Raw genomic sequence first — 24,981 nt, 5'->3', positions numbered from 1 at the left:
ATGTAGAATTTTAAGAATAAATACATTTACTTTTGTTCACTCTCCCTGCTGAACAGTATTTTTCATAAAACATTTTTGCATTGGTACTTGTGACATTTGACTACTATAGCTTGCCTATAAGCCTTAAAAATGGCCACAAAAAAAAATTGGCTCCCATAGCCTTCAGAGTGTGGTACACAGTTCAAGGTTTGCCAAACCAGGCCACGTTTACTCATCCCTAATACAGATACTTTCAAGGGAAACAATATTGGTTTTTGGTCAGTTTAGATAATGCTAATGTTTTATAATTGCACATTCATTCTCTGAATCTGTCATTCTACCACCTCCCAAAGGTGTTCTATTGGATTCATATCCAATGACTGGCCTACCATCTGTTTTGATTCCTCTGCAGAAAGCAAGATTCTTCAGACCAGGCTTTGTGTTACCAGTCAGCCCAGTATTGGTGATCCTGTGAGCACAGCAGCCTCAGTTTTCTGTTCGTGGCTAACAAGAGCGAAAGCCAAGGTGGTCTATCGCTGGTGTAGCCTAAAGGCCCCAAGCTTCTAGGAGTTGTGCATTCTGAGATGCTTTTTTGTAAGTTGTAAAGAGCAGCTATCTGAGATCCTGTAACTTTTTGAGATACCTCCAGCCAGTCTGGCAGCAGCCCATTTTTCCCTATGGAAGTACGCGGCTGCACGCAATTACTTGCTGTCACATGCACACCCAAACCTGCACATCTGTGTGGGTTCGGGTGTCCGCACTTGGATGCATCCAACACCGATGTGCAGGTTCGGGTGTGCATGTAACAGCGTGTTGTGTGCACCCGCAACCTCCCATAGGGAAAAACAGGCTGCTGCTGTGTGCAATTACACACAGCACCTGTCCCTTCTGGGATTGGGCTTTTATACAGGTGTGTACGCTCATATGAAAAAGCCCTTACTGTTTGTAAAGCCCCCCGACGTTACTGTACTTATGTAAAAACAAAAACCTGTAATTTTACCCCAAAATAGATGGAGCAAAACAAACCTGTGGTGTCATCCCGTGGCAGATGTAGACGATGGGGATATTGTCCGTGTCCGGCCCCTGGTCAAGGCACAGGTCTGTTTTCAAGGAGTTCTGCAGCTGCAAAATTTAGAAGAAAAAACATTTTGGTTATCAGATGTGATGGATAATCACAGAATGTTAAACATCTAATCTGATCTCTGATAAAGTGGCTCATAAGCAGCAAGGTGTCTGATTAATTAACACTGAGGTTCAGTCAGCCCGGCTGAACTCGCATGCTCTTCTGCAGCCAGAGCGCAGAAATTCTAATTCCTTCCCCCATATAGAGGTGACCACTAGAAGGAGAACTTCTGAGCCCGACTTTGTAATACAGTCATCTAAATATGAAAATCCTATCAAAAGATGACTGCCAGGCAAATGTTTCAATAATAAATCACAATGTATACTAATATACACTTTACTCTCCCTTTAAAAGGAATGTATAGTCTGCATATTGGGTTAGTACAATTTATTTTTGCACCTACAAAAAAGGTATCACTTAACCCTTGCAGTCCAGGTAACATCCTGTATATACTCCTTCATTACTAGGCCAGTTTGCAATCTGTTACAGTTTGACTGACGATTACTCGGCCACGCAACACTCCACCCAAATAAATCTTATATCCCTGTTTGACACTGATGGAGCTTTTATTTGTTGGCATTTAACATTCTGTTTACTATAGAGGAAAAAGGCCAAACGTTTTGCGTAAAAACCTGTTTCCTCTACTTTCTATTCTAAAACATAACAGATAGTAATTCCAGGGTAGTGCCATAACTCCTGAAATTACCGCTTTTTGGAAAGTAGATACCCCAAGGTTTTGCTCCAAGTTTTTGGAAACAAAGAAACACTGAGGTGGGTAACCTGCAAAAAAACACAAGATTCATAGTCATGCACAGGACCGGATTTCCCACAAGGCTAACCAAGGCCTGGCCTCGGGGCAGGAGGGATTAGAAGGGCAGCAGGGTGTGGAATTTCCTATCTCCCGATGTTCGGGACATGCAGTTCCGGGTGTCAGGCGGGTAGTTGTTTTCTTCATTTAGCCCTGCTATGGGCAAGCAGAGCTAAATGTACAGCTGGGAAGCCGCCGCTTGTTTTGTACAAGTGATCTCTGCGATTTCGCCGTGATCACTTATATGCAGCCTGCAGGTCTGCCATTCTTCATGGGGGGTTGGCGGGTAGGGGGGCGCATTGAGGAACCTGGCCTTGGGGCAGCAGAGAGAGTAAATCCGGCCCTGGTCATGCATGCACTGTTTATAACTTACAATTTCAAAGTGCATAAAAAAATTAGTTCTGCTTTAAGGTAAACATTGGCATAATAACTCCTTGAAAATACATTATACTTTCCCTTTTAAGTGATTTTTGGAACTTGCAGGAAGGAGAAAGGATAAACATTGAATGTTTCCTTTATGAAGTTTCTGGCTAATGCATCCCCAGTGTCTGCCATTGGTAAAGAAATAAGATTGTAAAGTCGGCGGGGCAGAGATGGATGGCCTGTATATAATTCTCTATTGATAAAGCAATGCGAAATATACTGCTGTATATGTATTTAAAAGCCCAGCAATAATAATATTTGCATTGAGCGGTCATACGGGGCATTCTGTGATGCTGGAGGTTAAGTTGTACAATCAATACGAGCGTCACGTAGATGCACGCTTTACAAGGTAGCCAAGTCAGTGTCTTTGGGATGAAGCGACATATTAATCAAAGGCAAACCAGCCTGAGAAATTGGATCTGCTTCTTCAAGCAAAGAAAAAAGATATTCACTGTCCCATCTGATTAACAAACTCATTCCGGCCATAATATAAAACATGATTGCCAATCTTTGGCGGGGAGATAAAGATTTGCCGCTGCGAGTCCGGGTGCTTAGTGCGTCTTTTGTCTGAGATGACTTTTTAACCTTGGACGTGGGGCCTGCGTGTCCGCTTGGAATGACAATTGAAAATGGCTTTTGTAGAGGGTGAGAAAATGAGTTGTCTCTATAGAGAATGGTCCTATGATCGTCTCTTCTTAATCTGGGGAGACGGAGGACTGGTGAAAGGGGGGGTTCTTGCATATATTTGTCATCTCGCAGTAAACCTAACCTGAAAGACTTCTGAAAATGCTACCTGGCCGTCTGTGGGTTTAATACTTCTCCAGTTACTGACAAAGCCAGCATGAGCATCCCCATCCCCAGTATGTGAATTAGATCTAGATCATGACACTGACTCCCAATTGGAGTGTATGATGCACTGATTGTCTATACCAGGAGTAGGCAACCTCATCACTCCAGCTGTTGTGGAACTACAACTCCCACGAGGCATTGCAAGACTCTGACAGCCACAGGCATGACGGAATTTGTTGTTTCACCACAGCTGGAGTGTCGGGGGTTGCCTGTTCTACACCTGAAAGCCTGTTTCACTTGTACAAAACAAGCGGCGGCTTCCCCGCTGTACATTTAGCTCTGCATGCCCAAAGCCGGGCTAAATGTAGAAAACAACTACCCGCCCGGCGCCCAGAACTGTATGTCCCAGGCCATCGGGCGATAGGAATTCCACACCCCTGCTGCCCCTCAACTCCCTGCTGCCCCTCAACTCCCTGCTGCCCCAAGGCCGGGCCTTGGTTGGCCTTGTGAGAAATCCGGCCCTGCTTGTTTCGAATCGTATAAACAGATTTCCTTTCTAAAAGTGGACACAGAAATCGTAGCAAAAAAAAGCAATGCTGGTAAAGTAGACATTGACCCCCTTTCACTAAAAATCACATCAGCCTGCAGCTCTGCATGGTGATATGAAATCATCTTACATCCATCCTTTTAGACTGTAAGCTCTCATGGGCAGGGCCCTCCTTCTCTTGTCTTGATTGGTATTGTAACTTTAATGTCTTTCTTAGATTGTAAAGAGCTGAGAAAACTGTCGGTCATATATAAATCCTGTATAATAATAAACAAACATGTTTGCTTTTCCTTACAATTACAGTTTTTCCCAGATGTTCCCCTTAAACTGCTATACATTGATGTCACCAGGAGAATAGTTAACCATCACTCCAATATTGCCTCCTGGGTGTAACTGGAGACCTGCCTCAAATTGCACCCTCTTATATTCTGCTAGGTGGACTCCTATTCCTTGCCAGGAAATGCAATGCCTTTTAAAGCCCAGTTGAACCGTTATTATTATTAATACAATGCAGTCAGGCCTTGTGTGGGCTTCTTTTTTGTTTTTTTAACACTTGTATACTTCTTGCTGCAACAGTTAAAAACACCCTGTGCTAGCAGCACACTAGAGAGTCAGACCTCTGCTCAACACAAGCTCATCGGCCTGGGTCACCAGCAGTCTAACACCCCCCCCCCCGCTCAATGGTCCAATCAACAGCACTGCTTGGGAAGAGTAAGCAATGTTGATTGGAGCATTGGACTGCTGAGGATTTGACCTATGCACTCTGCATTGGGCAGAGGTCTGACTCTCTAGCATGCTGACAGCACAGGGTATTTTACCTGCTAATAAAAAAAGAAGCCCCCCCAATTATTATGGTTTATAAAGCCAGACGTCATTACAGTACTATAGGAAGGTTTCAGTTTAGGCTTCAACCAATTCCATACAAGGAACTAGCTTTGCCGTCCCCAAAAATCCAATAAAATACAGACTTTTCACTCCAAAAACTACAGGTGGCCTACGCCAAGTGCGTCATAGTCTGCGCCTTGATACTATGACATAAACCTCCAACATCCGGAACATCGTTCTTTTAGAATTGAGGAAATTCCCAGCATTTAACCCAACACTGGACTCGCCCTCTACAACTCTATCAAAGTTGTTCCTCACTTTGATATGAAAGGTTTCAGCAGACAGCTCAGCAGGTTTTCATTCTTCTTTTTATTCCGTTCTGCATGTTAACTCTTCTTACCATGTCTCCACTTTCTGCATTTGTCAATGGTATTATCTAAACTCACACAGGAGCCTTTCAGACAAAATATGACCATATAATAAACCAGAGAGGATTTCCTCACTGAGCAACACCAGCTTGCTGAATAGCAGATCATATTAACTATGAGGTGAGTGGAAATCACTCATCTCATAGTTCTCCTTTAAGCGTATCAACTTCTCTTATTTGCTCCCTTTTGGTATGGTAATGTACCACTGGAAGGGTTTTGTTATATCTGAGGAGTGCCAACGAAAATACCTGTTGAGCCTCCCAGAAATTCAGTGAGCTGCTAAATTCCTCTGCTGCATTCTAATAAGTTACATTGTTCCCTGCTATCTCTGAGGACTATAGAACCTTCCCCTCTCTGTTATGGAGAAGAGGGGAGGAGGACATTTCAGTGAATCTATCCACTTTTTGCTGTCCTGATACAGTGCAGTGAGTAAACGTTGTCACCCTAGCAAAGGGATTGGCCGGATCAACAGGTGAAAGTACACATTAAAAAGGAAATCTAATGCAAGCACCCAGGGTCTTCCTGATGCCAGGTGTCGCCCGGAGGGGAGACCGGGTGACACCCCGCCGTGACGTTATCGCACATGCGCAGCCATCTAATTGACGCCTTCCAGTGGCCATCTCGAGGATGGACGCAAGAAGCAGAAAGAGGAGGGGACATCCACCCAGCAGGATGAGGTATGCCGCCGGGACCCCTCCTCTCTCCTGACACTGTCTGGCTCTCAGTCCATGACCGAGTGCCCGACTTTTTAGAGTGGGTGACACCAAAATGACTGTCAGTCATTTTGGTGTCACTCGGGAGCGGGCCGCACCCCCCTTGTGACGCCGCTGCAACCACCCCCACTGATAAGCTGCAGTACATTAGATACACTCAGTTCCTGTGTGCTGCAATATGCACAATTTTAATGAGGAAAGTTCAATGCTGGAGGGTTAATCTTTGGGTGTAGTTGGTGTTCAAAACAAGACATGGTTAAAAAAAAAAAAAAAAGCTTCAATCGAGGCCCAAAAATGCCATGCACCCTTTTTATTTTTTTTCTTTAGCAGTACAAGAAAAGTGGACACGATTAAACAAATTTTCAGTTTACAGTTTTTGTGACCGAACGTCGCCTTACTGGAGTTCCACTTTAAAGACTTTAATAAGCCGCAGCGTTTGAAGTACGTTCTGCTAATGAAGCAGATTAGTCATGCGGGGTGCCCCGGCGTCTGGCTGCACACATCTCTCACGCTGGTATATTTTAGGCAAACTTCTGGGTTGTATAAAGTTCACGTCGCTTCTGTTTGAAATCAGAACGGGAGAAAGGCGCAGCCGGCCTGGCGCTGGGGAGAAGCGAGGGCCCCCTCCGGCTCATCCAGGATTACACAGAAATCTTCAGTCTGCAGATGAGGATTTCAATGTAAGCCGCGTACTCTGAATGTTCTACCTGTGAGGCCCAAGAACGCAGCACACCCGCAACACCGACTTTCCTCAATTTAACTTCCTGGGTGAAGCTGTATGCAGAATATGCAGAATGTTCCGGTGTTATCAGCAGCTTAAAGCCCAACTCTGCACTCATTTTCATTTTTAAAAAGTAGCAGTAGGCCTAGCAGCTATATTCACCTCTTATCTGGTGTCCCCCCCTCCTAATTCTTTTTCACCACTACATGTCCTCAGTCTTCCAAGTTGAATGAAGCCTAATGTTATTCAATTTAGAAGAAGGAGGACATAAGGTGAGTGAAGGGCATCATATGCCCGCCAGCACAGCACCCTGCACATATGCAGATTGAAAAAGCGGTACCGATGTCATCCAAAGCTTACCAGCAATTCTTTCACAGTGAAGTACCACTGCACAATGAAGGGACCCTGTGAGGTCCCGAAAAGTGCTTGTTTTTCAACTGACAATCTGTTCAATAAAATGAACAATTGATTATCCTAAAAGGATTTTGGTGTGCTGGTGACATTCTGCTCTACCAAACAGTGCAGTACCAAACACGGCCTCTAGTCTGTCATTTGTGATATTTCAAGGCTGTGATCGGGAGCTGGTTCAGTCCCTACTGACATAGCAGCAGCAAGGAAAAGTGAAGAATTGGACACATCCGGAAGTGTCAGATTCTTCTTATTTTAATGCTGCCTATAGTCCAGCGATTATTCCCTAAAACCGCTATCCAGATAGGGTAAGGTTAACCGTAAGTAAAGGTCTATTACATTATCTTTTAAAATTGACACTATGACCGGATACACTAGCTGAAGAGAAGGCGTGGCCTCACGGAGCTATTCATTATTGGAATTTTTCCACATGTGTGATTGTCGATAGCATGAGGATCCCAAAAGCCATATGCACATTTTTACAGAAGACAAAAATCGTTTTTTGCTTAAATGCCATTGGTGACGTTCTGTCATTAGTCTAACTGTAAATATTGCATGGTGAAGTTATTTATAAACTGCGACCTATGTACATTCTGTCCCGACTGTCAGCGCGCGGCACTGCAGACTGACGTGCATCGTTAACAGAGGAGAAGGGGACACTCACCACCCCGTAGGCAATGTTGTCAGAGTACGTTCTCATTTCGGGATACACAGTGACAAGATACCACCGGAAGGTCTTACAATGTAGCCTCTTCCTCAAGGCTTTCCTCTCGGAAATGTCACCGATGTCAATCCCCGGGTCCTGCAGAGAGAGGGAGAGGAAAGAGAGGAGTCAGTGACTTGTTGTCCCAGTGCCCAGTGTGGTTATCACAAGACTGGATGTGACCATGGCTCGGCTATTCTTCTCACGAGGGAGATCATGTTGCTGCACTCTAGGAATGTTTTACAACAAAGACTGCATTTTCTAAGCTTGTCACACACAATATCGTCATTGAGGACAATCGTACTCCCCTGTTACCTATTCATACGTATGAGAATGAAAGGGAAGTTATACAAATCTTTTCTTTAGGCTCGATTCACAAAGCTGTTGGGCCCCTTCACACTATGGGGTGTATTTATGAAATGTTCACCGAGCGAATTTCGGACTTTCACAATCGCAACGCATTATGGCCACTAGATGGAGCTGAGGAACATAGGAAATTACTGTGCTCCTTGGCACCATCTAGTGGCCATAATGTGGTGCGAATGTAAAAGTCAGATGTTCGCACGTCAAACGGCTCTGTGAACATTTTACAAATACACCCCTATGTCTGGCTTTAACACAACCCATTACCGTCCATTAAGGGGCTCTCTGTTTAGGCAACACTTTGATTTTGAATGGGTGGGCAGTGCACCTTAATGCATGTGAACATATTTTTTATAATTTGATGAACACTATAATACATGGCATGTGCATTGTGTTGCCGTGCGGGTGCATTGCCCGCTACTGTAACAGTGTGTTGGGGTACCATTAAAAAAATGAATGGCACTGCAAAACACTGCACCACAATACATAAACATGAGCGGGCCCTTAAAGTTTAGCTCCAAGCACAAGAGGTCTGTGACACATAGGAAGAGTGTCACTGTAGGCCTTTGTTGTTTGACGAGACTACATAATAGTTGTCCATTACTGAATGGGAAGGTACCCCATTGGTCCCATCCCACTTATGGGAAGGTCCCATCAAACTTACTTCCTATGACCAGTTTGACCAGTCACGTCGCTACCCCTGTGTAGTGCAATGCATTGAGCCTTTTGTCTCTCACTATACTGTACAAGGTAAAAAGTTGCTATTAGAAATGGCAGAGCAGTTACTGTCTACAGTTTTATATTGAATGCATGGCAAAGAATTCCCAGAGCACTGTGGGTTAGCTAAGCAGACAGCTGGGCACATGTACTCTCCTTATATGTAGACTTGTGCGCCGTCAAAAAATTTGTTCTGTTTTGTTTCGGAATATCCGTTATTTTGTATTTCGTAATTCGTAACTGAACTCAATTCGGATTCGTACGAAATACGAATTTTCGTTAGTGGCGGTTATATTTTCGTTATGATGAAGTTAAAAAGCAAAATACCTTTGTTAATATTGGAGTGGTAGTTGTTTTTTTATCCGAAATACGAATTCCGTTAACGGATTCCGTATCCGAATTTCGGATTTAAAAAAAAACTACCATCAACTCCAATATAAATGTACTTTGCTTTTTAACTTCAATATAACGAATGTTCGTAACGGAATGAAAATACGTCAACGGAATTTCGTATTTCCTGCCTGTGTATTGTAATGTAACTCTCAGCAGCAGCGGATCCGTATCTCGGATTTAAAAAAAATCTTGTCATGTTGTTCAACCTCATTTACAGGGGTAATATTAGTTCCTGTTTCAAAGAAATTCGGATCCGAAATTCGTTAACGGAATTTCGTATTTCGGATATAATTCGGAAACTGCCATTCGGATTTCGGATGCTCCGAAATTCGGAATTTCAGGAAAATTCGTACGAATTTCGATTCGTAACGAAAGGAATCGCACATGTCTACTTATATGAAGGCTGCCTCTGGTTGAATCTTTAGAGGGAGCATCCAGTAAGTTAGGAGTCACCTGCTGTCTGCGTGTTAACATAAAAAAACATTAATAAGAAATCTTTCTTCTTAACCAGAAAAAAAAAGAAAAACATATTAAAAATGTTGACCTGACCATAATAAATAGAGAGCAAATATGAGACCTGACCATAATAACAAATATGTACAAAACCATTAGACATTTCCTTAAAAAACAGGTTTACATTGATATTCCAATCTTGGGATGAAAAGCCAGAGCACTCCAGGTAAACATTTTTTTTGTTTTGCTTCTGAAATCCTATTAACTGCTAATTAACACTAATTACCCTAATTACCCCCCTCCTCCCTCTGCTTGGCTTAGCTAGTTTTGTCATCAGCTTCTTTTTCTTCTGTTTTCTGCTGAAATAAAGACATTTTATTATTCATATTTGGTTCAGTGTTGCATTTAATTTAGTCCAGCATTGAACCAATCAACACACACACTCTCTATATATACCGTGTTTCCCCGAAAATAAGGCATTGTCTTATATTTGTTTGGCTCAAAAAAAACACACTAGGTCTTATTTTTGGGGTAGGTCTTACCATACCATAATACCGGTAGAAGGCTTACAAGACAGGAGTGAGTGGCAAAGTTAAGAATAAGGTGATCAGGGCAATCAGGGGTGCCGTACCTTTCGAAGAGCAATTTGGTAGCCAATCGCTGGCCAGAATGAGCGAAGCGCACTTTCACTATCGATTCCTCACAGGCGGAGTGGTTGATTTGGTATCAATCCGCCTGCGACAGGAGCCGGCGCTATAGAGGAAGCATCGGCTTATGCGGCTCTGCTCCCTCCAGTGCCGCCTCGCTTCCTCTAGCGCTGGCTTCGTTGGCATTGCTGATTCTCTCCCGCGGCTCTTCAAGTTCCCCCTTATGCCACCGCCGGCCCTGGGAATGGTCACAACTAGGTCTTATTTTCGGGGTAGGTCTTATTTACGGGGAAACACGGTATATCCATGTCACTGGTGTCACAAACACAACTATAATAAACTAAAGTAAAAGCTGGACTGATGATTAACACATACCAATAATAACTAATAATATCCGATATTTAAATGTTATTAATAAACTTTAAAACAGATACAGATTTTATTTTTCTGTGGCGCCACAAAACATTGGGGGGCTTCCAGAAAAACAGTAGAAGCAGTCTGCCGTCAAACTGTCTAATTAAAAGTCAATATACTGTATCACGGTACAAGGGACATGCCACGGATCCTCTGTTCAGTCAGCTATTGAGCTTGCACCCTAGAAAAAAATGAGCACCTAATCCTTGCAGTGAGGGGGTAGTCCTACTGCGAGGGAAAATTGGTAAAATGCCCGGAGTTCTTCTTTAACCTCCAATATAAGTATACTTTAGCTTTTAATAAATGTAACAAGATGACATTCGGAATCTATGATGTTCCCTTCAGCTCTGCAGTTCACAGACAACCGAGCAGTTAGCAAAACAAAAATATTGATTTGTTTTTAATTGTTTCCATTCATTTTCCAGCATCTATGTCTAATTAAAGCCAGAGCAGGAATACTCCTTCCCGTTCCTACCATTCTAAAGAGAGAAGGCCGGAATTCAGATTATATTGGGAGGCGTCCGCATTGGTCACCTTTTGACGAATGGTTCAGTTAAGCGAAGTGTTTCTGAGCTGTTTAAAATCTCCGGCATATTTGTCTTATCCTCCAGCAAGATGAATACATCACCGGGAGCGTCCTATGCTAATGTCCTCATTAAATGCACATTGTTTACATGGATACATCTGGAGCGCGAGGAACAAGAGACGGGAATAGAGGAAGTAGGATGCGGTCTCTGTAGGTATCAGCAGCGCGAGATGAGTCCTTGCTGTCACACAGACTGGGGTTGACAGGTTCCATCAAGTGATCGGGAGCTGGCGGAGTCCCCTGTTGCTTGCAGAATTACCATACACAAAGGTGAACGTGGATTGAAGACTACAGAGCTGGCTTCTGTATCTCAGTAAATCACCCCCTGACTTCTGCCGGTGTCATTCTCTGATAAATCTTATGTTTTCCATTCTGTATTCCAGCACGAAGGCCGGTGGGCGTATTGTCATAAATGAAATGTTTACTTTAAGCTGAACTCAAGGTAAAAGGATAAATATAGAGCTGCAATACATATGTGTGAACGGTCTAATCTGCCGAATGATTTGTACCGTATTTTTCTGTCTTTAAGACGCCCCCATGAATAGGACGCCCCCCCCTTTTCTTACCCAAAATTCAGAAATCAATATTTCCCATGCTCTTTTGCATAACTGATTTTACATTCAGTTTACATTTTGCAGAGTAAGACAGCCGCTTACTGGTACCGGTATTTTTTTGTTTTCTGACATTTTTATGGGCTCCCTGTTGCATCTGGGCGCTGGCTACACGCTCTCCGCAGCATCAGCTGACGTCGGGTACATAAGGCTCATGATTGGAGGAAACCTGTTAGCTTGTCTCTGCAATCGGAAGTTTCACTCGTGAGGCTAGTTTGCAGAGGTATCGGCAGTTTCGCAACCGCGGTTCTCCTCTCGGCCCCCCGTGTATAAGACGCACCCTCCATTTTTAGGTAAATATTTTTTAAGAAAAAGTATAGTCTTATACACGGAAAAATACAGTTATTCTTTCAGGTAATTTTTGTCATTCTCTCACCTCTGCAAGGCAGCACAACCCAGAAGGGTGACAATATTTACTCAGTTACAGTTAAGTGCAGTGTTGTCTCCGCCCACAGACCGCTGATTGGACAAAGAAAGAGCAGCAATACACGGATATATGTCTTTCCTCCTGTCAGTATGTTCCCTGTCAGAACATGTGCATGCAGCTGAGCTATGACTGGCTGATAGTGCTGCCCTTGTCTCTCCCAATCTGAGTGCTGATATACATTGGATGAAAGGCGACTGATTTCAAATCAGATTCAGGCACTTGTGCTAACTGTATGTAAGTCACACAACAGCTTTTTTTTTAATGTCTTCCTGGATGTTATCTTTAGAAGAACCTGTCGAGGTATAAATAGCCCATTGCATATTTGTTTTCAAAGGAGCATGCACAGTGACTGTCAATCTGATTCTTGCTTCACTGCTTTGTGAGCTGATAGGTGCTCATCATTTGTCCCTTTCCTTTAAATGAACCACGCTTGGTACAGACCAGGGACTGCAGTTGATAAGGATAAGGATCGCAGCCCCAGCGGATGCACCTTCAGACATGAGTCAGCAATGAGAGTAGGAGAGATGTCCTAAAGTGGACACCATAGACCACATTCCCAGCCGTGTCGGGTCAAATGTTTCTATGGAAAGAGACTATAGAAACCTTTGCAAGACCCATTCATCAAACTGACATGTTAAATCTAGTCTGTCCCCTTTCACCAGCAAGATGGAGCTGTGTAAAGTCAGCTTAGTCAAATGTGACAGACCAGAATGGCCACCCTGTAAAAACAAGATACTATATAACCGCGGCTGGAAAGCCCTTTGTTCTAGAGAAGGAACCTGTTATTTCAGCATACTTGTCATAATATTGGGGTCTAGGGACATCACAAACAGCTGTTTTTGGACAAATGACCATTAGAGACCACCGTACCTCTTGGGGGATGTTCCAGGCCATGTAGACATGACTCTTAAACTCATCCATCCAGACCTCCGCCACCCTCAGGGCGTTCCTGCGCACATGGGACGTCAGATCCTCGGTGTACGGCTTGTGGGCTCTTTCTATGTGGGCGATTCGAGAGCAGGGCAGAACCTCCACACTGCCCCCACACTGCCATACCTAGAAATGAAGGGAACAGTCTGAATATAGTGCACAGGACTCACAGAAATGCCTTAAATATTAATATATTTTTTCATTATTACAGACAAATGCTCATTGAGATTTATAATGTTTTAATACCCATTCCCAAGTTTTGTTTTTTCTGATATTTAAACCATTTCACCACATTTGTACAATTCCTCTTTCCTTCCTATAGCACAGTATAGCTTGTCAACTGACTGTAGATGAAATGGGGCATAAAGGGAATCGGTCACAGCTGAGCTGGTGCAAAAATGTATATACTCTGCCTTTTAAAGTGACACTAAACTCCGGAGGTAAATCTTAAAAATACATTCAAGTCCCTTAACTCTGAACAACAATGTATCTTATTTGTGTATCACTCGGCTGTAGATCCTCCAATCATCTCTGAATTGGTGCTGACACTGTCCTTCCTTCTGGAGGGGGGCTACTTTTGCTCCCCATTGTCCTTGTGTGTGTTGTAAAGTAGTCACCGCTCCAAGCTCACTCCTGGGATGGACTACAATCTCAGATTTAGTTTACTGATTTGTATTGTAGACCAGTTGCTAAAGTCCTAAATCCAATTACTATGTGACACAGAAGCCTCAAAGTAACAAAAAACCTCCTTTTACCTTCCCTGACTGAGCCAAATCCTCCATTTGTGTCTCACGCGCTTCACCTTCCCAGACACTGCAGCTCACAGTGGGAGGGTTTCAGCAACAACGGCAGTGCTGTCAATCCAAAAAGCAGTGGGCGGGACTATGTGGCTAGCTGCTGATTGACAAGCTACAGACTGATAGCCACGCCCCTGCAACATCTTCTAATCCCACTCTAGTGCAAGCTGGCACAGCCTACACGAGAGGGGCAACGGTGCTCTGTATTAAGGAGCAGTGCAGCAGTGTTGTCCCCCATCACAGGAAGCTGCATTATATGGACTTCCCCTGCAGGATACACAAGTTTTTCTAATACTTTGCAGGCGGACTAAGAGAAAAATATAAGTGCAGATTCATAATTATAATTAAATGCTGCAGCACATATTTCGTTTTTTAATGAGAGGCCACAGTTTTATTTTAATTGGCTGGCAAGACCCCCTCACTCCCCTGCATGAGATCACATGTACCCAAGGCCAAGCAAGCTGCACAGGCTACTGTCCCCGCGGGGCTGCAGACGATCACACCGTGAGCCAACTTTGTCTCTCTAATGCTCATTTGTCTCTGAAGCTATAATTTTCATAGCTATAGGGTAACGCAGACAGACCTTGGCCACTTTTATTGAATGCAACAAATGATAAAATTCATTCTGGACACACAGCAGCGGACTGCCGTCCTTTCTCTATTCCTGATTTCAGACCCTTTTATGCATCAGATGATATCAGAACAAAAACCAGTCTGTCTCTTAAAAGGATGATCTTCCAGAATTTAGCCTTCCCTTGCATGGGCCGCCTGGACACGCCTGGCACAGAAAGGCGTTTAAATAATGGATTGTGCGCAGTCACCCCATCGCAGAACGGCCAGGATGGAGTTATCGGAGGATTTAATGACAGTATTGATCCATGCCAGAGATGAAAATCCTATTTAATTCAGTCACGCGTGCCTCTGTCCCTTCGCTTCGCATTACAATACAAAGAGAACAAATTATAGCTTGATTACCATCTGTTACGTCAATTATCCTGTACTCGGCTGACAACAAGCGCGAGCCTTTCTGTTATTACAAGGTCCATTGTACATTGAAATAGCCAGGTTTTTTTGGTGTACTACAAAGGACATTCACTGTGCCCTGCCATACAATTAAAAGGAGACGGCTACCCAATAATATAATTAAATATATACATTGTGGACAGATTTATAATTGCCACATTTGTTCCATAGACCTAAATATGTGAGGGCACACCCTGATTGTTTAGCTTCCACCTATATGTGTGCCTGGAACACAATAAGACTTCACAGGTTTATATATAATAGTATCTGGCCATTTATTCATAGCATACAAAAGGGTTTTTTTTTCTCCGTGGTGAGCAAATCGAAACATTGTTTCTTTTCAGCCTTTCTTTACCTTGTAGGAAGGAAGTAGTACACAGCTTGAACATGCATATACCTGATACAAAGGGTTACCCATTGCACAGGTATTGATTAAACAAATTTTGAAGATCATCTTTAAGACCACATGCTGCAGGAATCTATTGAGTTATTATTCTGTCAGCACCTGTATGCAGAGGAAGGGGGGAGCGGCTGTTCTCATTTCAATCTGTGCCGCACAGCTGACAATCTGTTTCCTGCGCTTCTGTGCGGCTAATGTTGATATTTGTCCTCAGAAACGCATTACATGTACTAAATGTATCCCCCTTCCTGCCCACTCTCCACGTCCTCCGCAGGCATGGCACGCGGCCCACGCCACAGATGGCTGCTGGGTAAGGACTGGATCCGGGAGCTGGCCAGACTGGAAGGTGAAACCTTGCCAGACAGATTGTACAGAGTCTGTAGCTGCACCATGCATAAAAACACTACAGGACATGAGGGGAGCTTACACCGAGCCCTAGAATAAAACAATTGTGTTCCTGAGCCCATAGGACAAATTAGAGTGTGCACTCCCTTGAAATGTGAAGTCCGTGCCATGTGAAGAGACAATACCGAAATAATTCAGGACCTCATCGCTCTTGTGTTAAGGTCTTTCACACAATGGGGACATAGGAATAGCCTGACAGTCAGTGGTGTCCCTAGCCTGTTTGCAGCCTGAGGCAGTGGTGGTGTTGGTACATGCCATTGGAGCAGCAGGCGATCATTAGAGAAGTCAGTGCTGCCAGGCACAAGAGTGACACTGCTCCCTGCAGGCTCTGCATCTGCCCGCCCAGGTCTTGGCAACCTGGGATTCTCTGGTCAGCGTCCCACCCAGCTCCATGCAACCAGTGACATCACACTGGTGGTGACATCTTGAGGTAAAGTGAAGAGAGTTTAAAAACACAAGGCACTGACCATTACACTCGAACATAAGCCCACACACAGTTGTTGGCTGCGTTCACAAATGTCTGACACAGATAAGCCCCTGCTGGAGTCTTTCACCTTGCTACAAAGTTAAAATGTTGCAATCTGCTTACTGGAGAGGGGAGACTGAGGCAATGCTTCCTTCTGCCTGCAGCAAACTGATCACTGGGGGGGGGGGGGCTTGGGGGGGGGGGGACCGAGGAAATGCTTCCTCCTGCCTGCAGCGGACTGATGATCTCATCCTAGGCAAAGTCAATGAAGCTCAAGGATGACCTTTAAATGGTAAAAGGTGGAGCTTTTGGAAAAATGATACTGTTGCTGTATAATATGACAGGTAAGGAATGTATTAATGGGGACTTGTAAAGTTACAGAAAGTCCACTTAAAATGTTAAGTTTAAATGTTAATTTGAAGGTTCAGCTTTTGGGCTCAGATGAAGGGAGGGTTCAGTGTCAGAGTCAGGATAGAGGTTGGGAAGTGTTTGGGTTCACTCTACTTTTTCCAATTGTGTTCAGCACCAGCAACCAACGTACAGAAGCCGATTTACTAATGAATTTGAGAAAGTTCACACAATAAAATGTGTGAAGATTGACTTTGTTATCCAATCATGTGAAAAGATTGGATAACGAAGTCCAATCTTGATTCATTATTTCATCTGAACATAATTTGACAATAATTAAAGTGGAACTTTGCACATTTCATTGTGTTAACATTCTCGGATCCTTTAGGGACCATTTACATGTCTGAAGCGCATTCAGGCGCGTTATGTCATCTGTTAGAGCAACCCATTGAAAATAATAAGCTGCCAACACACCAAAAAGTTCCAAAAATCAGATGTGACACGGAAGTTGTAACGCAGCGCACCGTATGAGTGTTGCCTTTCATTGGGGCGCTATTCAAAATAAATAGGACCGTAATACAAAGGTATAAATGGGCCCCTCAGTAGATCAGCGTCCTAGTCACAGCATGCAGAAGATGCCCCTAGATTCTCTGAGGACACCAAGCTATTCCAGAACACCTAAAAGTTTGCCGCAGTTGGAAATCTCTCTTCCATTTTAAATCATTTTACCAATTTGTTCTAATGTGTTTACATCGGTTCCTTTCCCGGTGCTGGTTGTCACGAACAGCTAGTTAGGGAGAGGAAATTGCCAGATGCGATTTCTATTTCTGAAACCGTGACAAAGTACTAAAATGTTCCAAACAGTAAATACGCAGAGTCTGTGAAATGCCATGAAATGTTTCAGACGAGGTTAAAAAAAAAACTCCTCTAATGTCGCCTTGTTTTCCGGAGAAATCATTATTATTATCATTGATGAGTTAGTAAACATATAGAAATTCTGATGCAATTTATGTAGAAACATTTTTGTTTAATTGTAAGTAATTAATATGTAAACAACTCGGGAACGTCTTTGAGCTAAATGCATTTAATGGATCCCTGACCGACAAACATTTTATATGGCCAAGAGCATGTGGGCACCCCTCCAAATGATTTGTGTCCAGGTGTTTCCAGTGAAGAGTTCTGTTATTGCTAAAGCATACAAAGACATTTTAGACAATTGTGCTCTTCCAACCTTCTGGTAAGGCTGGGTTCACACCTAGGCGTATCGAATATGCGCGTTTGTCGCACGTTTCCTGCCGCGATGGCTGTATCCCAATGGATACGAGCGGCAAATACGCCCCAAAGAAGCTCCTGTACTTGTTTGGGCGTAGGGCGTTTTGCAGCGCGTTCCTACGTGCTGTAAAACGCCCAGGTGGGAACCAGGCCTAACAGTTTGGTGAAGACCCTTTTCTGTTCCTCCAAGATGTCCCCAGCACAGTGCAGCATACAAAGCCCCTGAGTACAAGCGCAGTGTCCCCTGTGTACAAAGCCAGTTCCATAAAGACATGGTGTGACCAGTTTGATGTGGAGGAACTTAAGTGGCCTTCACAGAGCCCTGACCTCAACCCTACTGAGCACATTGAAGTGTACCTATAGCCAAAACCGTTTTCTATTGACATGTGGGTAAATGCAATGGTAGATAGGTAAAAAAATTAAAAGAGAACTATGGGGGTAAGTGTTTTTCCTCATAGTTCTCTTAAGGGTCACGGGAGGACATATACTAGCATCCTCCCGTGACCCAAAGCTCAGTATATAGCAAGCTACAGCTCGCGGTATACTGAGACCGCCACAGCCGGGACGGATCCCGACAATGCTGTCGAGATCTAACCAGCTGCGTGAATGACAGCTGGCTCTGCCTATCTAAAGGCAGAGCCAGCTGTACCCGCCCCTCCCCCGTCCATTCCTCCAGTCAGCGCTGGAGGATCGGAGCAGGGAGGAATCCCTGCGGGGAGCGGTGACTGACAGTCATCGCTCTCTGCAGGGAGACGACCAGGAAATGAGCGAGCGACGGTATTCCCTCAATTCCCGATCTATTGAGCCGACGTGTGACAGTTTCATTGTCACAGGTCAGCTCGAACTGAGGATGAGTGATTTTCACTCCCCTCATAGTTCTCCTTTTTACGTAATTTTTTTAACTTTTGTATTCTTTAGGCTTTGTCATTGTCACACCAGTCTGAGAGCAGGGAGAGATAAATATCGGGCAGTCATCATATTTGTAGATATGGGCAGTTTTATTTTGTATACCATGTAGCCACCCGACCATCAGACTTATGAAATTGTTGGACAACTCATTCCAAACCCATGGGCATTAATATGGAGTAGCCTCCCTTTGCAGTTGTGCTAGCCTCCACTCTTCTGGAAAGGCTTTCCACAAGATTTTGGAGTGTCTTGATGGAATTTGCACCCATTTAGCCAAAAGATCATTTGTGAGGTCAGGTACTGATGCTGGACGAGAAGATCTAGCACACAATCGGCATTCCAATTCACCATTAAAGTATATCTACAGTGCATACCCAGAATGTTTTGTTTTAGCTTTGCATAGAATAGAGAAGAGAAAGACCTGTCAGGTTTTACTGATACCTGGGGCTCCGTTTTTAGAGATTTCCTCTCACTTCTGATAAGCCTGTGTGAAAGGGGCCTTAGAATTTGGTGTTGCTTCCAGGAAGGTATTGGCTTGCTTCTCTGCCATGAGGTTCAGGGCCCTCTGGGTACCATTTTGAGCCACATGGCAGATGAATATGGCGAGCTTGTCAGCCGTTGTTTTCAGCAGGTTTTGGGCAATTTTGATCACGTTGGGATCTACTTTGTATGTATCTTACGAATTTCAGGAAAATTTGTACGAATTTCGATTCGTAACGAAACAAAATCGCACATGTCTAGTATCTATATATTTCCCAATTGAGAATAGAGAGGTACCGCCTCAACATTTAAGAAGGATTACGTGCAGGAGGTTTCGCCACAAACTGAGCTCACTATGGATTATTTATCATAAATCAAGCACAGTCTCCCATTTCCATTGCTTTAAAAATGAACTTTCATTGCAGGTGAATATCCTGGGATCCTAAATTATGGATTATAGATAAAGGTGGAAACACCAAACATATAACCATCAATAAGTCAAAGAACATATGCGCTAGTCATAAAAAAGTATCCACCATCATCAGAACTAAAAACATATCGACTTGTTTCCTGTTATAAAACCAGCTCCAATGACATAGCTTGGAACAGACCATAAACCAGCGCGGAGATAACACATTACTCCGCGCATTGTAAATGTTTGGGCAGAGCAGTTTGCCATCTTCATTTGCACTGTATTGCTGACGATTAGCAATTTTCCATTCGTCTCTCCAACATTAACACATTCTGTTTTTACAGAAAAACTTAAGGCAAACACACACACGCATGCATACCCTGTGTGGTCCTCCACATAGTCACGTACCCTGTGTGGTCCTCCACATAATCACGTACCCTGTGTGGTCCTCCACATAGTCACGTACCCTGTGGGGTCCTCCACATAGTCACGTACCCTGTGAGGTCCTCCACATAGTCACGTACCCTGTGAGGTCCTCCACATAGTCACGTACCATGTGAGGTCCTCCACATAGTCACGTACCCTGTGAGGTCCTCCACATAGTCACGTACCCTGTGAGGTCCTCCACATAGTCACGTACCCTGTGTGGTCCTCCACATCGTCACCTACCCTGTGCTCTCCTCCACATTGTCACATACCCTGCGCAGTTCTCCACATTGTCACGTACCATGTGTGGTCCCCCAGCCACGTACCCTGTGTGGTCCTCTACATAGAATCGTGTACCCTGTGCATACCTCCACATACAGTCAAGGTACCCTGTGCGGTCCTTCACATAGTCATGTATCCTGTGAAGTCCTTTGCATAGTCACGTACCCAGTGTGGTCCTCCACATACAATAGACCTGCATGGTCCTCCACATAGTCACTTACCCTGTGCTGTCCTCCACATACAGTCAGGTACTCTAAGGCCCCGTTCACACCTGAGCGTTTTAACGCGTGTTCCTACGCTCGGTAAAACGCGCAACAGGTGAAAACCCATGTTTGACTATGGGCATGGTTCTCACCTGCGCGTTTTACCGCCAGTTCGATCGTGTGGTAAAATGCCATACTCCCAAAGAAGTACATGAGCTTCTTTGGGGCGTATTAACGCCGTATCCCGCTGTTATCCGCCGGATACCCCCTCGGAAACTCGCGTTTGACGCGCGTTTCTTTTACCGCAAATCGCAGTAAAACCTGCACGGTAAGAAACTCGCGGCAAACGCAAGTTTCCAATACGCTAAGGTGTGAACCCAGTGTTACTGGTCCTCCAAGTGTGAGTGCATTCAGCATTCTGAAATCAGTCACTGTACCCCAAAATTGTGATATTAAATATGTATAATTTTAGCAATTTAGTTTTAGAAATTTATCTAAATTAGTTTTAGATACATGTAAGAGTTCAGTTGTAGGCATGTGGCTGATAAGATTATGTGCAAAGTCCTCTGCACAGAGACGGGACCCCCACTGGATCCAGGGTGAAGTACAAGCTTCCTGTAAATGGCGGCCACTCTGTGAACTGCTAAAAGGGGAGGTTGGTCCAGTTGGGTTCACCCACTGGTAAATCCATAAATCGCAGTGAACATTTGCTCTGAATCCCTGTTTGGTTAAACCAAATCTCTCATCATCACTACTTGGAATGTATTTAGATCAAAACCTTTTTTCTTCAGTTTAATTACTTCTGGTAGAACTTCCTCTGATACTGGAGGGTAAGACTGAACACAAAGAATTGCTTTCAGGCTTCCCTGCAAGCACAGGCCCTTCCCCGAGGCTTCTGTGAGCTACAATGAGCATGACTGGCTATTAAAAATGAGCCCAGGGTGAGTCGGCAACTATTTTGCTCTGTTGGGGATTCACTTGTGTACAGATCCAAACACCAAAATGTTAACATTGGTGAGTGGGGCCAGAAAGATGGAGGAAAGTGAAGAGTCACAGAAACGGAAGGGGAAGAGCAATGTTATTACAGAGAATATAAAGAATATAGCAATACCTTATAGACAGAAAAGGTGGAAAGAAGTGGAAAAAATAGCAAAATTAAAACGGCTCCCAAAAGCCAAAAACCTCCATCCCAACAGCGCCATTGGAACGGCGTAATTTGTGCAAACAGTTTATGCGTGTCTGCACGATGCGGAACGCTGTTTTCACTGTGCCTCCGCGCGTTCTGGTGTTTTATAACCCAGCAGTTATACAAAGAGAACGAGCAGTTTCATTATGATATAAAATTATAAACGTAGCCTGGATGGAGCATTACACTTCACAATTGGCTGTGCTTATTGCAGATTTACGGGAATACTGCGGAAATGGCTACTAGCACGCCAACGTTCGTAATTCCTGGCGCAATTATGTTTGCAGCATTATCTGCCAGTCTGTTAAACAGGGCCCCAAGGGAGCCGGGCACAAAGAAACCCAGGCGATGGTGCCTCACTGCATTTTACAAACAAATTCGCCTGACTCTTTTGTAAATTCTGGTTTGGAAGTATTGCAAATGGTCACCTGAACGTAGTGTTTTTAATGATGACCAAACACTGGCTATGCCTGTTGAACCATATGAAGATGTGTGCGTGTGTGATGTATATGGATAGGCACTGGAGGGCAGGATTGTGGATGGTGTTTGTGTCACTTAGGTTTCTCACATACACATGACAAGCGGTTCCATGGGGTATGGCTGTTATAGAGAAAACGCCTTTTCATTTTCTTAGAATGGTTTATGTTAAAAAAATCTGAGGGTTTAATGTCACTTTAAGTTCTGCTTTAGGACCTGGAGGCTTGTAGAGCTCTGGAAAGGATGCGGCCTCCATTCCTACCTCCATATCTTGCTGGAACCAGACCTTATCATTACTCTCAGCTATCCACAGGCTTTTATATGTAAGCTGACTGATGATCAGGACTCTCTCTCTCTCTGCTGTGGTATCTTGCTGCTGGACGAAAAGGCCGAGTGCTGACAGAAAGGTACAAGTGCTGCCGCTTTGATTTTGGGGAACCCATTAGTCGAGAACTGATCTGAGTTTAACTAGTAGCTCAGACAAGCAGATGAATAGGATCATTAAAAACTATGTTTGCTGCTTTGCTGAATAAATGTGCAGGAAAAACCAACTTGGACTATTCTGGGTGTTTCTGTCTTGTGTATGGTTTACCGCTGCCCATGCCAGTCTAAGCCCGTCCCCCTTACCAGATAGATTTAATATTTTTCAGGAGTATATCTTTAAAGGAGAAATCCGGACATAATATAGAATGAAATAACTGACAATAAAAGGAGCTTCTTACTGGTGTCTCCATAAATGGTTGTCAGAATGCTAATGATCCACATCAGACTGTAACTCCAAAGTCTGCACATTCAGCACCTCGCTGGTGATTGCAGATTGTGTAATCAGCTTCAACAGTGAACATGTTTAGATTCAATGATCACATTTAGTGCTGGCTTCTGGGAAATGAAATGTAAGATCCAAAACTGTGAAAATATTCTGAAATGATGTTACCAAAAACAAAATGATTCCTGTTAGAGGGAGGTGGGCATAAGGTACATGGACATGCTGACATGCTCTACCCAAACCATTGCACTGGGTAAAAGGACTTCAGGACATGGCCAGGATCCCACTTCTCAGACACAAATAACATGTCTGTATCTGTCAGTCTTTGCCTGAACTCACCTCTATATAAGAGGATGCTGGAATAAAGAGGATGTGTGGCAAGTCTTTTCTATTGTTTCACCTCCAATAGCATACACGTGAAGTTTACTCCTCCAATGACTTGGCCATAGATGCACGTGGAGGGAATAGTCTACTACGGTCAGATGCCTCTGCTGGGGAATAATTCACCTACAAGCTGTCTATTCAAGCAGACTGCCCAGATACAGGCAGTACAGGGTGACAAGAGGCTGTTTAAAGAGGAACTGAACGTTTGAAGCTGTACCCAGAAGGCAGGCAAAGGACTAGTCACCAGTATTGCTTGTGGTCTCCCTGCAACTGATCTTTTCCCCATTACTGCCTCACCATGCCTGTTTCTGCACTGTCTCTGTGTGGGGATGGCCATCTTGCTAGAAGCAGGGCTTTGGTTCCCTATCTCAGCATCTCCAGCAAGGAAATCTGTGAGCACCACAGCAGTGACACAACCTAAGTTGCCTGAGACAACTCTTAGTTGCCTGAGACTGGCAATCAGAAGCAGCAGTGCGTCAGATTTCATGCTGCAGCGGTACCGTATAATTATGAGACCGGAGCGCCTAGCAGCCCTCACATACCAGGAGGAGTACCTGCTTTTTTTTCCCCAGGAAAATTCCAGATAAAAATTACATTTTTCAGTGTAATGCTTAGCCAGAAATACTATTTATACATGTTCCCTATAGCAGAGCAAATCTTGCCTTTTTGAGTTCAAGTCCCCTTTAACCGGATGCTGTTTTACCACACCAAGTAACACATGTGCCTTCTTTATATACCAAATCTGCCCTTCTCTCTGTCCCTCCATGTCCCTTGGATCCTGCCCAGAGTCTCAGATAGCTACTCACACAGCAACAGCTTCCTGTAAGTGCAAACACAATTATGTCAAATTTAAAGGAAAATACTATTAAAGTGTAATCCTTTTTTCGGAAGGGGGGAGGTCATGTGAGATGACCCTCTCCTCTCAACAATTACTCCAAACACTGTAGCAGCGCCTTGGCAAACTGGAAATCCCAAACCTCGGCTAAGGGGGCATTTAAAGCAGTTAAATCTTTAGTCATAGAAGGGTCTTATGCATATAAGGGGGTCTCCCTCAGGGAACACCTTGTCCCAAGAGGTACATCACACTTACTGTGGATGAAATGATGCAGGTCTAGACTAATGAGCTTAAACCGGAGGTAGGGCAGGAGAAGATCGAATAACCCAAACTTGATGGTTGAGCTATGGCAGCTTCTCAGACTACAAGTTGCAGGGTGGGCATCCGTATCCAGAAGCATCACACAGGACTTCATCTGAAGCAGCTAAACCCCACAATATGAGAGAACCTAGAGTTTCTCTGTTCCAGTGATGACTGTACTATAGAACAAAAGCCAGCATGGCCTCCAGACACACAGCCTGGATGCAGAGGGGCGATACACTCAAGACCCAGGCACCAGCTCTGGGGCCTAAACTAGGTACACAGCCTTCTCAGGAGGCCGCCCTTTCTCCATAAGGTAGGGCTTTTCCAGGACCAATGACCTTTACAAACAGGGTTTCACTTTTTACTCAAAGCCTTGTGCCACCCATTGGCGACACACACACCAGGGGTTGGCACGTAGGCAAGGCTTCCATGATGCAGAACTCTGGAGCCTCCTTTACAGTAACTGTCAGGTAAAATGCAAATACAGGAAGTCCAGAATGCTATGTTCCAAGGGAGACCTGACAAAAATAAAAATGCTTGCATACAGTAGGTGCTAGGTAGCACATGTGCCTACATCACTGTTTGAAAATACTTTATATATA

General features: G+C 44.1%; 1 protein-coding gene across 1 annotated transcript in view; it reads right to left on the bottom strand.

The window, feature by feature from the left end:
- GALNT18 (polypeptide N-acetylgalactosaminyltransferase 18) overlaps positions 1-24,981 on the bottom strand; it is a 253,660-nt gene that overhangs the window by 23,963 nt on the left and 204,716 nt on the right. Inside the window, exons 7-9 of the mRNA XM_018555328.1 lie at positions 12,949-13,134; positions 7,429-7,566; positions 1,006-1,101 (exon numbers count right to left, since the gene is read on the bottom strand). Coding sequence (XP_018410830.1) covers positions 1,006-1,101; positions 7,429-7,566; positions 12,949-13,134 — 420 coding nt within the window. The remainder of the gene's footprint in view (positions 1-1,005; positions 1,102-7,428; positions 7,567-12,948; positions 13,135-24,981) is intronic.

This window comes from Nanorana parkeri, unplaced genomic scaffold, assembly GCF_000935625.1.
Source record: "Nanorana parkeri isolate BGI_ZX_2015 unplaced genomic scaffold, ASM93562v1 scaffold10, whole genome shotgun sequence".
Classification (NCBI taxonomy): domain Eukaryota; kingdom Metazoa; phylum Chordata; class Amphibia; order Anura; family Dicroglossidae; genus Nanorana; species Nanorana parkeri.
Note: the sequence above shows the minus strand (reverse complement) of the source record. Positions and strands in the feature narration are given on the sequence as shown.